The sequence below is a fragment of the Fulmarus glacialis genome, unplaced genomic scaffold, assembly GCF_000690835.1.
Source record: "Fulmarus glacialis isolate BGI_N327 unplaced genomic scaffold, ASM69083v1 scaffold10984, whole genome shotgun sequence".
NCBI classification, from domain to species: domain Eukaryota; kingdom Metazoa; phylum Chordata; class Aves; order Procellariiformes; family Procellariidae; genus Fulmarus; species Fulmarus glacialis.
The window spans coordinates 34,253-47,479 of record NW_009207412.1 but is presented as its reverse complement, the minus strand read 5'-3'; the positions used below and the strand labels follow the sequence as shown (position 1 = coordinate 47,479).

Here is a 13,227-nt window from a genome sequence, read left to right as displayed (position 1 = left end):
GGTGGTCTTCTTGGAGCGCAAGCTCTCAGGGCCCCTGACGGCGAAGGCCGGGTGCTCCACCGCGTACTGGAAGGCGGTGGGCTGCAGGAAGACGTTTTTGAAGGGGATGGAGGTGGTGCCGCCGGCTTTGATGGGGAAGGGGCCCTGAGGCTTGGGCGGGAGGGCGAGGCCGAAGAGGGGGATGCTGTACGCCCCGCCAAGGGGGGAGGAGAGCTGCAGCGTGGCCCTGGCTTCGCCCAGCTGGCAGGGCTCGTAGGTCACCTCCACGCTCACCTCCGAGCCCCCCGGGCTGGCGGGGGCCATGCTGATGGTTTTCTCCGTCTGGAAGTCGGCGCAGTTGGTCTGCATAGGGGAGAGAAGAGACCATGGCGAGGGACAGGTCACGAAAGCAGAGCCAGCACCTCAGGAAGAAACCCATGATCCCCTGCCATGATGCTGGCTGGGACCCCTTCCCCTGGCCTGTCACTGCACCTGTCCCACCCACACCATGCCCCTGGCGAGTGCCCATGATGAATGGCCACAAGGACCGTCCAAACGTGCCGAGCAGGGACAACCCTGCACGCAAATCCCAAGAGACCTTACTGCCAGAGCTGGGGTTTAAGGTCTAGGCACCACGGAACCTGCAAAAACAGCTCCAACAAGGGCAGCAGAGCTGGCTGCAAGTGAGGACAGTCCAGCTGGGGACAAGCCCAGCATTGGTAGGAAGACCCCCGGCCTCACATGGCCACCATGGCTATGCCAGGCCAAGCTAGAGGGGCAGGATCCCTCGACAGAGAGGGCTGATGCTGGCCAGATGAGCTACCTCCCAACAAGAGTCCCAGGCAGGTTGGGGTCACCTGGAGGAGGTAGTCTGTCTTCTGCCGGCCGTAATTCATGATTTTGGTGGTGATGGTCTGACTAGAGCCCAGCGTGGTGCAGAAGTAGAGGGGCTTCTCCGGCCTGCTCACGGTGGCTTTCAGGTGCAGGTTGTAATAGAAAGAGCCCAAGTCGCTGCTCTGGAGCACCAGGCGCCCGGTGCTCTCACCCATTTTCAGGGGCTGGTACTCAAAGACAAGATCAGCCTGGGAGGAGCAAAGGGAAAAGCCATTGGGTCAGGCAGAGACGGGGAAGGCAGGGCCCAGGACAGGGAAAATCGGTCCCTGGTGTGCTCATGCAGTGCTGGAAGGCAGCCCTGCACCCTCCCTCGCTTCAGCTCCTTCTCTCTGGGTCAGAGCCATGCTGCATTTGGGGGACAGTTCACTTGGGGGACCGTCCCCAACAGCTGAGAGCCCTCCAGCACTATCACAAAAGCTTCCCACCCTAAAATGACCCTATACTCCCCCAGGCCACACAACACCTCCTATCAAATCCAGGCTGCAAACACCCTGCCACTGGGGTGAGGCGTGCCCTGCGGCCACTCTAAACTGAAAATACCCCCACTAAGGAGCATGCGGCACAAGGACCTGCCATGTGAGGCCTGATGGGAGCATATCACAAGGGGTAGCATGGCAGACTCCACCAGCACAGGGTGATTCCCACCAGGGATATTCTCACACACTGCTTACCCTTCAGGTTATTACCAGGTGGGACCTGTCACCCTTGGAAAGCAGCCCCAGATGGTTCATGTAGGGCATCACCCTCACCTGCTCCCAAAAAGACTGCAGGGAGAGGAGAGCATACTGGATGAGCTTTGCTCCTACCTCTGACTGCGCAGGAACAGTGAAATGTGGGGGAACGTTGACATCGGGCACTTTGCAATCTATGGCAAACGTCACTGGGACAGGCAGAGGGTTGTCCACCTTGACAGTGGAAGAAACTCTCTGCCGAACAGCGGTGGTCATTTCAACAGTGCTGATGGGTCCTGAAGCGGTGGCCTTGAAAGTCACCATGTAAAACAAGTACTCCTCAGTCACCTCATTGAGGAAGGTCACCTGAACCAGAGAAAAAGGGAAGCTCTGGTCATTCTGCACATAAAAACATACCAGCTGGGCTAAGCCAGCCCAAAGAGCCCCCCAAGCTCAGCACCCTACTTCCAAGAACAGCCGTAAGCAGCCACCTAGGAAGACCGCAAGACAGGGGAAAGCATGTGTGGTATTTCCACTTCATAGTCTCCTGATTGCCCATTGCTTCCAGCTCACCAGTGTCCTGACCCACCTGAGCTTAGCAGCCCCCAGTGGGACCCTCACAGAGAGACTGCCACGTGAGTGGGCTGTGTGGAGAGGTGCCTGCTGTTCAGTACCCACCTAGGACACCTACAATCCCACCAGTGGTCACGCGGAGGTATGAAAACAGGCGTGTAGCTTCTCAGTGAACATACAGCTCCTTGAAGGGCCCCTCAGCCTGGTGTCCACACTTACCATTGTGTTAAAGACTCCTTCCTTGTAGGAGAGGAACGTGAGCTTGTAGTCCTTCTTGGCAGAGGCTGGCACATCAACGTATTCCAGCCCCTGCAGCACAGAACTGCTTTCCAGGTTTTCTGGTTTGAGTATGTCCACTACCACGAGGAACCTGTGGGTGAGAAGGATGCAGTCAATGGGAGAGACATCCCATCGTGTGGGGGTACAACACAGCCCCTCTCATCCTCAATGCCTCAGGCAGAGGGAGCCAGCTCTCATCCACCTTGGAGGAAAGCCCTCCAGGATGGGTCTGCAAAGGCAGAACGTGGGTAGTGTGATCCCACACACCTATGGCCAGAAATGCCCAAGGAGAGTGAAAAGCTTGCAGGAAGGAGCTTCCAGGCAGTGGAAAGCCCTTCCTTGCACTGCTGCAGGGATTGCTGATGGGACAAGACTTCCTGGGTTGGACTCACCTCTGTGGTCTGTTCAGCCAGTTGGAGACAGGGATGAGCTCAGTGTAGGAAGTCCTACACGGTACCTGCCGGGAAATGGTCCCTGAACACTTTGGGGCCTCAGCAGTCCCTTGCAGGAGGTAGTACAAGCCTGTCCCATCCGGCAATGGGAAGAAGATGGAGCCCTAGAAGACAAGTAATAGGATAAGTGAGCTCTCCTGCTCTGTCTGGACTAGTTACTGGCTCTCGAGCACACCTGGACGGTCCCACATCTCAGGCTGTCACTTGAGCAGCTTTAAGCAGGTCCAGCGGGCAGAGCTGTGACCACAGCCCCGTGTCCTGCGCAGGCGGAGATGGCTGGCACAGCCACAGGACAAAAAGGCAGCATGTCTGGGCAAAGCAAGGAAACGCCAGCCCTACAGCAGAGCTGGTCTGACCATCCTAACACCTCTTTACTTGCCTTACTAACTTGGGCACATCAGCTGCCAGCCCTGGGCTCGTGCAGGGAGAGCCATGGTAAAGGGGTGGCAATCCCTGCTAAGCTCGACTGCCCCGGCAGTGCTCCAGCATTATTGCCGAGAGCGCAGCCTGTAAGCGAACAGGCAGGGTCCCACCGGCCAGGGTGGGCCATGAAAAGCTCATATCCAGTACTCATTTTGGGTGCCAATGGGTCACAGCCACTCGCCTGTGGCATCTCCTCTGTCTCCAGAGCAGCTGAAAACTGCAGGACTCTTCATGCAAGGCTGTACATTAAGGAGATACTGAGCATATGCAATCCTACAGGGCACAGATCCACTCCGCACCCTGGAGATTGTGCCCAGAAGTCTCTGACCTCCGCTCTTGCTCTGGCCTAAATTCTGGCGTGGTGTAAGATCAGCTAGAGGGGGACAAGGTGGGTGTCTGACACCCACCTCCAGCACCCCAGAGCTGTTCTGAACTGACCCCCATGATTTAAGAGCTTGTCCCTGGTGTGTCTCAGAAATAGGGCCCATGGAAACAGAGGAGCCAGTCACCCCACCTGCCCAGCCCGAGACCTGCGGGAAGGGCTCTTTCCAAAGCTCCTGCATTCCTGAAGGTGATGTCAAGAAAGATCTCCGTGTCGTTTCCCACCTGACTGCTCGTGGCCAGAGGAGCACTGAGAAATGGCAGGGCAGCTTCGCCGCTCCTGTTCCCTGCACACTGCAGGATCCCAGTAGGGCAGCGCTGGCAGAAGCGGTCGTGCCCAGGGCTTGGGGAGCCGGTGCAGCCCACAAGGCTGAGCACAGGGATCTCTGAGCCCCTCTGGGCTGCATGGGCAGGGACCAGGAGCTGCACAGAACAAATTTCATTTCCTCGACCTTCAGACAACCTGGCTTTTTAGGTTAGCTGCTCTGATAGGTTTAGTGGTCAGTCCAGACTTCCCACCTGAACTTTCCTTACACCTGGCCTCTAGCCACCAAGAAATCCAGCTTCCAACATAGGATCACAGGGTAATTTCAGTTCATAGGGGACCTCTGAAAGTCATCTCATCCAGCCTCCTGCCCAAAGCTGGGTGAGCTATGAGGGTCATGCTATGAGGGTCAGGACGGTGGCATAGCTCACGTACCTGATGCTTCTTGTTCTCAGAGCTCATGGTTAGGGGATTATAAGTGATCTTGTAGGGCTTGTTTTGTTGATTGGCCTCCAGATGGAAAAATTCAGGCCCCTTCCAGTGCTCCCCCTCAATGACAGGTTGCACAGTCCAGGCCTCATTGCTTGGGTTGGACAGGAGGATGGTCTGGCTGTGCTTCTCACGCACGTCGCATGTGAAAGTCAGTGTCTGCAACAGAGGAGCACAGAGGCTGCTTAGTCATACCAAGGAACCCCTTCCACTTTCATGGACTTGAACTAGCTCTATACCAGGCCCTGGAGCACAGGGAGCAGCTTTTCCTTTTCATATACAAAATTTCCATTTGAGCCATAGCTTTTGGTGTAAATCAAGTTGTTGTTCTCAGAAAAGGAGAGGAATGAGTCTTTTGCATGCTGGGTGAAGGGGGCTGCCGCCTCCCAAGGAGGGGAGAAAGAAGATGGGGAGTCCTGGAAGGCTCTCTCTCCTGTGCAAGGACAAGACCTGCAGCAACACAGTCCCTTCGTGGGCAGGCTGAAGAGCAGCTCTGGGGTCTCTTTTGGGGGCAAGAGCCAACATCCCACAGCTGCACCCTACTGTGGTGCCCATGAGGGCCAGGAGTCCTCCGCGCTGCATCCCTGTGCCCCAGGAGCTGGATGCAGGTGCCTTGCCCGCTCCTAGTGCTGAATGCCCTCCCCTGCCCCGAGGAAAAGTGTGGCTGTGGGTGCAATGTTGTGGGTATAGCTGGGTGGGGAGGGTCTCAGAAGAGCCCTGCAGGGTGTCCCCGCAGCAAGGGTGGTGCAATGCAGAGCCAGGACAGCTGAGGTGCTCACTGGAGGAGCAGCACCTTTAACAGGGGAGGAAGGCAATTACAGGGCTCAGAAATTTTGGGAATCCTGCCCTGCTCAGCTCTCTGGGATACCCAGGCAGGATGATAGGCAGGAGTGAGTCTGTGCACGTAAATATCCTCCAGTCCCTGCCCTGGGAGAGATATGGTGCAAATGGCGGGGTAAGGGGGGGACCCATCCTGTCTCTGCTCCAGTTACCTCTTTGGTCACAGGGGTCTCCATACAGCACCCTGCCAGTGTAAGCCGGAGCGGCTCGCTGCCCTGGATGAAGCACTGCAGGCCCTCATACTGGATAGCATGGCTCAGCTTAGAGGGGCGGAAGGTTACAACGAAGGCGACATCCATTCCTGGGGAGATGTAACCCTTCACGGGGCTGATGGAGAAATCCGGCTTGAAGCTCTCGATGTCCCACTTAAACCTTGCCAAGGAAAGCACAAGGACAGAAAGGAAGGATTAGCAACCGGGAGGCTGCAAATGCAGTGTGCTGTTTCTAAGCATCATGTGGGCTTTTCCACCAGATCTCAGGCATGATGCTGAGCCACCTGGCAGTAAGGCTTCAGGTTGGGCAGGACTCAGCAGCACCCCTCTGTAAACAAGCTTTTGATTGTATCCCTTCCTAACTTCCAGGGCCTGACTGCACAGCCTTGGCTGCACAACTTTCCACTAGGATGGAAATGCAGAGGGGAACTATCTGGGCAAGCTACAGCTCCATCCAACCCTCACCCAAGCTCTCAGCCCTCAGGGTTTTGCATTACTTGACTCCAATGTCGCCCGTGTTCTGCATCATGATGCGCTGGGATGTGTAGCTCTGCTGCACCACCGCTCCAAAGCTGAGGTGTTCCTGGTCCAAGCTCACATGGATGCCCTGGCAGGAGCCCCGCACCATGAAGAGGGAGCGCACCAGGCCGTTGCACTCCAACATCACTTCTTCGGTGAACGGCTGGATGCGGCACTTTGGGGAGAAGGTCACCTCTACTTTACAGGTATCTCCTTTGGGCTTCAGACTTAGTGTGCTGGTGGGGTTCAAGCAGAGAACCTGCCCAAAGAAATGAGTGGAGACTACTTCATCTGGCAACCGAGCTGTGAATCCTCCATTGCTAGAGTCAGAGAAGAGTCTTCCAATTCCTATTCTGTCCCCACCGACATTGTCCCAATCCCACTCATTCCCTGATACGCATTCCTAGGTACCAAAGGTGTTTTCCTGTGATGTGTCCATCTGGCCACGGTGAGTTGAACTACGTCTTCTGAAGCAATTTCATGTAAGCTCCAAGAAAGCTGCAACTCTTGGTCTTTAAAGATGTGTTTATCTCCCTTACCTTTCCATACCTAAAATACACGACCACACCCTAACGTACCTGTCTGAAACAGGTTAGAGGAACCGTGCCTACTTCTCACTTCTGGCTATTAGGGGAGTCCTGACACCTAGCTCGGACGAGGCATTCACACTGCAAGTATCTGCTGGTAGATCAGTCCCAGCAGGGAGGACAGGACAGCATACATACAGCCAAGACAGCATACAACTGTAATTAGCTACTAGCTCCCACCCAGAGCAGCTCATAGCTACCTGCAGGCATCCCTGTAGGCACACCAAAGTGCTCTCCAGTGAAGGAAGGGGCCTTACCCCAGCTTCTTGCAGCTCTGGCGTGGTGGACATGAGACTGAGCTTAAAAGTGAGAGGGGCAGCGCTGTTGTTTGCTATGGTGACGATCTTCTTCACCGTCTGTCCGATGGAGAGGGCTCCCAGCTTCACCACCTTTCCTTGTGGTTCCACAATGTCAACCTGAGGCAGGAGGGATTAATATAAGTGAAAGGAAAGAAGGAGAAAAGGTTTTTTGCCGCCTTCGTAGGCACCATGGTTTTTTTGCCACCTATGGTAGGCTGGGGAAGAGGTGAAGAAAATGAGAGAGAAAGCCATGCTGGCTGCCTGCCACCTGGGAGGGTTTTAGGATTTGGATTTCATCTCACCTTCATTTCCGTGCCCTTTCCTTGGACCTCAACAGTCTGCTGGTAAAGACCATTGATTTCAAAAGGGATGAGCTCATGATAAGACGCAACCTCTCTGGGATAGAAAGTGATGGGCACCTCCACTGTCCCTCCTGGGTGTAGGACGTACCCTGGGAAGTCCACCTCCAGATGCGCGGTGCTGGTGAACAAGCAGTTCAAGCTGGCAGAAAACACAGCAAAGAGGAGCAGAGGTGTCACAAGGCTGTGTGTGCTCAGACGACAACATCAGGGCTACTTAGGGCTCTCCTGTCTCCTCTCCCTGCATCCTCAGGATTTCACCCACAGGGTTCATGAGGACACGGAGCAGGCACGTGTTAAGCAAGGGCCAAAGGAGCGCGTGGAGAAGGCCTACCTCACATCCTTGTCTGCCTTGTTCGTGATGACGAGGGTCTGACGGGCAGGTGTCATCCCAGCGTGGTAGATGAAGCAGGCTCCAAAGTTGAGTCTGGTGGTGGAGAAGTGAACAGTGGGCACTACCACGGTGGCAAGAAACACGCAGGTAAACGTGGGACCCTTGCTGATCTGGTGAGGAGAAAGACAGCATGAGCCAGCTGAAGAGATGGGAACTATGACTGCAAACACCAGAGATGGCTGAGGAAGAGGATGGGGGACAGCTGGCTGCAGCGACAATAAGGAAAAGCAGGTGCCAAAAGACCCCAGAATGGAAACAGAAGGTGGAACGCTTGGGGTGAGAAGGAAAGGGTTTTTGGAGAGTCATGGCCCTGCTTTGTGCAGCCATGTGCCGAGCAGTGCGGCCACATGCTGACAGGACCTTTCTGAGCTGTGGGACCCGACTCAGTAGGGGCCTGGCAAGGAGAAACAGCTCCATCTCCATGCACATCTAGGACCTCCCCCCACAAAATTAGGGGCAGAAAGGTCCTGCCACGAAAGTGCTTCCCAAAGCGGTCCCGGATAAGCACTTATTAAAATATTACGTTCAGCAGCTGTCACATGCTTTATTTCGGCAGCAGGAGCCTCTTTGCCTCATTCAGGCTCCTTAGTGATGGAGCTCACCCCTAACTCCAGGCTCCTGCTGCCAAGCTGCTGCGTAGGGAAGGCGAAGGTCCCGTATTAAACGTTGGTGCCTCACCTGCAGCGTCAGCTCTATGTCCTTTAAAGAGCACATCTTCTGTGGGTGAAAAGCCAGCTGGGTCTCTGCTTTCCCCTCCGCCCACACGGTGCCCGTCCGAGGGGTGACAGTAAGGACCTGCTTACGGGCTGCGGGGCCACTCAGTTCCCACGAGAAGGTGAAGCTGAACTTGCCGTTATTGTGGATGCTGAAGATGCGCTTGATGTTCTCGTTTAGCTGTACCTGTGGGGAGAAGGTGGCAAGGACTAGGGGTTGGAGCACATGCAGAGTGTCAGCTGGCCCAGCAAGTGCTCCTTCCTAACGTGCTCCTGCATCTTCCACACTCAGCTAACGACCTGTGTGAAAGATCAATCTCCCTCCCTCTAGAGACCCATAAAGGAAGAAAAACATTCCCTCTTGTTCAAATGTATCTGCAAAGCTCCTGGTTAAGGCCCAACCTTGCAGGGCTTCGTGGGGCAAATGGTTCAGGGAACTGCTCACCTCTTTGAAATCAATGACGTTGATGCCCTGTGCGCTGAGCTCAGTGACACGGCCGTCGCTGTCCTCGCACCTGACGGACACGTTCATGCTGTAGCCGGTGGCCTTGATATTCAAGGAGAGGGGCTGGGTCTTCCTCTTGACATCGCACTTGAGGTTGAAGACCACCTCTTCTTCTAGTGTTGGTGTGAAGACGACTGTAACGGGAAGCCTGGGGAGAGAAGACCCTTTTTGCTCCCTTCGCTGTCTCTTAGTTTTCTTGGCCCCACATTGCCTGCTCTACGGGAGAGCAGCTGTGCAATGGCTGTGGTGAGACCCCAGGCCTGGGAGAAACCAGGAGAAGCACTCTGCCCTTCCAGGGCCTTCCACTATGGAGCAAGCCCTGGTGAGAACTGTTTAGGGTATGACGATCCCACGCAATGAAATGGCAGAGGACACAACAACGAGGCAGCAAACCCTGAGCTAACGCTGCTGTGCTACAGGGCAGCATTGGGTTGAGACCCCACTTCTGTCCCAGACACAGAGGAGGGCACTCAGAGACCCCCAATCTCTCCGGTCTATATGACAAGGGTAACATTCTCTTTGCAAAGAGGAATCATCCAGCTCTCGTGACAGCAGTACAACGCAGGTGCCACCAAACTGCCTCTTTGTAATTTCTATGGGTAATTTCTGGGTACGTGATCAAACACAACCAAACTACAGAGACTTAAGGAATTACCACTTCTCAGGTCAGCCACAGTAACTGATACAGGACGCTCTCTTCTCTTGCACCCTGTGGCAAGCCAAAATTCAGCATCTTTTAAGCCACAGCAAAGCTTCCCGGAGCTAATGCGTTCTCCTTACACCCCGACAGGCTACAAGTGGGCACAGGGACATCCATGGTGGATCAGCAGATGAGCTGGTGACCTGTTACACTGCTTGAACTCATGATCGTTTCTGATCGCAAGTCATGGCTGCAGTTTACAAGAAAAAAGCATCCATTTTCTGACAGGTGATCCTGCAAAACACAGCTAACTGTGTAAGCCTGTTGCTGTCCTCCATGATGGGCTTAAATGCCGCTTGTGTGCTTTGCTGCTCTTGGTGGGCTCTGTCACTAAAAGAACTCAGAGAAGAGACCTTGCATATTTTAGGGTGCTGGCTCAGGGGATCACAGGGTTAAAACCCCCAAACATGCTTTTGTCATCAAAACTAGAAGATCCAAAGCCTGAATTTCTCCAGGAAGGGGGACTAGAAGACTGGGATAACCCCGACACAACCACTTTACGACACAACCACTTTATGGAGAAACCTACAGTTTCATGGTGTCTCCATTGGGAAGGAACAAAACAAGGCAGATGTATGCTATTGCTGAGAGTCACCTGGTGACTGCGGAGGGGAGAAAGCCTCAAAAGCAAAATGACAGTGCAACGTTTGGCACGCAGGAGAGGGAACCTGGCCTGTGAGCCCTGTTACCTTGAAAGAGGAGCAATGGAGCCTTCTAGGGGCTCTATTTTCACAGAGGCGTTGCATCCCTCTGAGAAGAGAGAGCTTTCTCTGAAAGAAAAGCTGAAGGCTTCCTTCTCGCTGTTGATCATATAGACAGTCTGGTGCACCTCGTGCCCTGGGGAAAGGACAAAGCAGTTGCTGAAAACCTTTTGTTCCTCTGCCCACCAGACCACAACTGCCCACTGCACTCCTGCCTGCCGGCTGAGCCCAGCAGGCAATTTGCAGTGAGGAGCATTGCCTGCAGCACGGCATGCTCAGGATACCAACATGGAAACGTACTTCTGACCCCCTGGGCTCCCCTGCATCACTCCCAAATCCCCTCTTGGAAACAGCCCCAACTACATGCCATGTCCCTGACACATGCCTTCCTCCCTTCCCCTTCCATTCCCTCGTACACTTGGGTGCCAGGAGCTAGATGCTCTGCTCACAAGAGCCCACTTCCATTTCCAGCTTCCTCACGGGAGCCTGCTGGAATAACAGGGCCCCTGGAGAGGTACACTTCTGAGCGCGTAAGGTATAACCACGGTGCTCACCGATTAACAGCAAGTGGAAGTTCAGGTGGGACCTGTCCAGAGTCACTAGCGGGTCGGTGGCATTGCCCACCAACAGGAACGGGACTGAAATGCTCTGCTCAGGGATTGTAAAGATCCAGAATGATTCTGTGATGTCCAGGTGCCGGGGGATGAATTCAAACTTCATCTGTGGGAGAAAGAGGCAAATGAAGGAAAGTTGCTGTCCTTGACAGGGTAAGGGGAGGGAGGTGCAGTCTATAGCACCAAGAAACCCCAGAAACCTCCACCTTATGTTGCTGTGAGCTCAGAGATAGGCTGCTGTGCCACTTACAGCCCAAAAGCATGGCAGATGTGGGGAACAGGGTGACAACAAGTTCATCTGCAAGTTCATTTACACTGCGGTCAAAGGTTTCTTCATGGTCTTAGCAAGCTCACAGTGAGATGGGATGCCCAGTAATTGCAGAGATAGCCAGTGTTAAACTGGCATACATGTGTACTGGATCCACCTTCTTAACTTTCTGCACCCACCTCTGCTTTCTTCCCTGGCTGGATCTGACCTCTCTCTGCGAGGCAGAAGAAAACCACCTGTTCTGGTGGGGCTTCAGGGTCTTGGCAAGTCCACTGGAAGGAATACACGGAACTGGTTGGGTTCATAACCATGAAGGTCCTGGGAACACAAAGCAAGAAGGACTGCTAAGGTGGTGCTGGGATGTTAATGACTCTGTCCTGTAGCAGACGTCAGGCACTGCCAGTCCTGGACACCATCTGGAAGGAGTTATTTGGTATAGGGGAACAATGCTGGGAGCACAAACATTTCACGTGCTTTCTAGAGGCCCTGTTTGTCTCTCAGGTGGCTAAAAATTAATGGCTATCAACAAAGAAATTAGCGAAGAAATTAGCCACACTCTTGCACGTTAAAATGGTAAGATCAAGTGAAAATCATAAAATCAAGTCCAGTAAGACTCCTTTGGAAGATGGTGTTCTCTGTTGTGGTTGCAGCCTTCACTGACCCTCTCTGACTGCTATCTCAAAGGAGCAAGAATGTCCCAAGGATGCTCTTCAAAGGGATGAAGGTTGTATGGGCCACAAAGCACAGACTGGGGATACATGGTCCTCCCAGACTGACCCATACCTTATTGAAGAAAGGGACTAAGAGAACAAAAAAATTGGCCAGTTGATCTTCACTGACCAGCTTGTTCCAGCCCCAAAACAGACTGGTGGCCAAGTGTCAGCAGATCACAGGCAAGGTACAGGTGTGCCTTAGGGCTTGGAAGGGTAGCTGGAGAGGTCTCTGGTTAAGGGGGACGACTAGGAGACCATCAACAGGAGAAGCCGTGCCCACACCTACCTGCTGTTCCTGCCACACACTCCAATTGCCGCAAACTCAATCACTCTTGTGTTGAGATCTAACATGGCCCCCTTTGGTCCCTGCAACTCTGGGTTGCGCCTTTTTGCGGTGATGTAGTCAGAGTCTTCCAGTTCAAAGTGGCAGTTTGGCATCAGGCTTCTCCCCTTCACAACCACCTCTGGGCCCTTCTGATTTGGCTTCAGGTTAGGAATACTAGGAAAAAAGGGACTGGTATTAGCCAGACTAACATTTCCAGGCTGCTGGCCTGTCTCCTTGTACAGCAGAGTGTTGCATCCTCTCTCCGTGCAAGCGTTGAGCAGCAAATCAAACAGAATTGCACACCCTGCCACAGAGGTAGCGGAGGTGAAATGGCAGAAACATGAACAGTTACGTGTCTAGAGACCAACTGCAGCACGCAGGTTTCTATGTAGATAAGGAGGCCGTGCTCGTCTGGTAAGGAAGCATAGCTAGGGACTGGCTGGCCCCTCGACAGCCCTTCTGGATCTCTCATTCCAGATTTTGCAACCCTCCAGGAGCTTAATATTTCACACAGCGTCTTTTCCCAGTGTCTCCATACCTGCTTCTACCAAAGCCGGATGATCACCTTTCTTTGCTCCTGTATGTTGGTTGTTTCTGCTGCCTCTCCGAGGCTGGCTGTCCCCAGAGGTCCGCACTCCCACCCACCCCAATCAGAGGCAATACCACGACTATCCATCGGTAGCATGAGTTGAAAAGTGAGCAAGCCTGGATGTTTCCTACCTGCAGAGCATACGGCTCTCAAATTCCCCCACGTACACCGGAGAGAACTTCATCTGGAAGAGCTGCTCCTGGCCAGCAGGGATGGTGCCGCTGCAGGGCTCGACGGAGAACAGCGGGGTGGCACTGACGGCGTTCAGAGATGAGTCCAGGGAGGAAGAGATGTGCTCCAGAGCGCGGCCCAGCTGGCTCGAACAACGGCTAGACTGGAGCTTCACAGAGGCACCAGAAGTGGAGGAGAAGAAATCCCCTGCGGTAAGGAAGAGGTTAGCAGGACATCTTCTTTCAAGAAGGAAATCCTGTTCCCAGCACCTCTGCCTCCTGCTGCAGGTGGACGGAAGGGAGCCGGGATGCA

At 54.1% G+C, this 13,227-nt stretch overlaps 1 protein-coding gene across 1 annotated transcript in view; it reads right to left on the bottom strand.

The window, feature by feature from the left end:
* Positions 1–3: 3 nt before the first annotated feature.
* LOC104075549 (hydrocephalus-inducing protein homolog) overlaps positions 4–13,227 on the bottom strand; it is a gene marked incomplete at both ends in the record, with an annotated part of 46,003 nt that continues 32,779 nt past the window's right edge. The window contains 18 exons of the mRNA XM_009576089.1: positions 4–342; positions 837–1,061; positions 1,680–1,910; positions 2,337–2,487; positions 2,789–2,952; positions 4,353–4,565; positions 5,399–5,618; positions 5,956–6,236; positions 6,822–6,980; positions 7,166–7,364; positions 7,557–7,726; positions 8,295–8,516; positions 8,775–8,982; positions 10,224–10,371; positions 10,790–10,955; positions 11,297–11,435; positions 12,117–12,329; positions 12,876–13,122. Coding sequence (XP_009574384.1) covers positions 4–342; positions 837–1,061; positions 1,680–1,910; positions 2,337–2,487; positions 2,789–2,952; positions 4,353–4,565; positions 5,399–5,618; positions 5,956–6,236; positions 6,822–6,980; positions 7,166–7,364; positions 7,557–7,726; positions 8,295–8,516; positions 8,775–8,982; positions 10,224–10,371; positions 10,790–10,955; positions 11,297–11,435; positions 12,117–12,329; positions 12,876–13,122 — 3,695 coding nt within the window. The remainder of the gene's footprint in view (positions 343–836; positions 1,062–1,679; positions 1,911–2,336; positions 2,488–2,788; positions 2,953–4,352; positions 4,566–5,398; positions 5,619–5,955; positions 6,237–6,821; positions 6,981–7,165; positions 7,365–7,556; positions 7,727–8,294; positions 8,517–8,774; positions 8,983–10,223; positions 10,372–10,789; positions 10,956–11,296; positions 11,436–12,116; positions 12,330–12,875; positions 13,123–13,227) is intronic.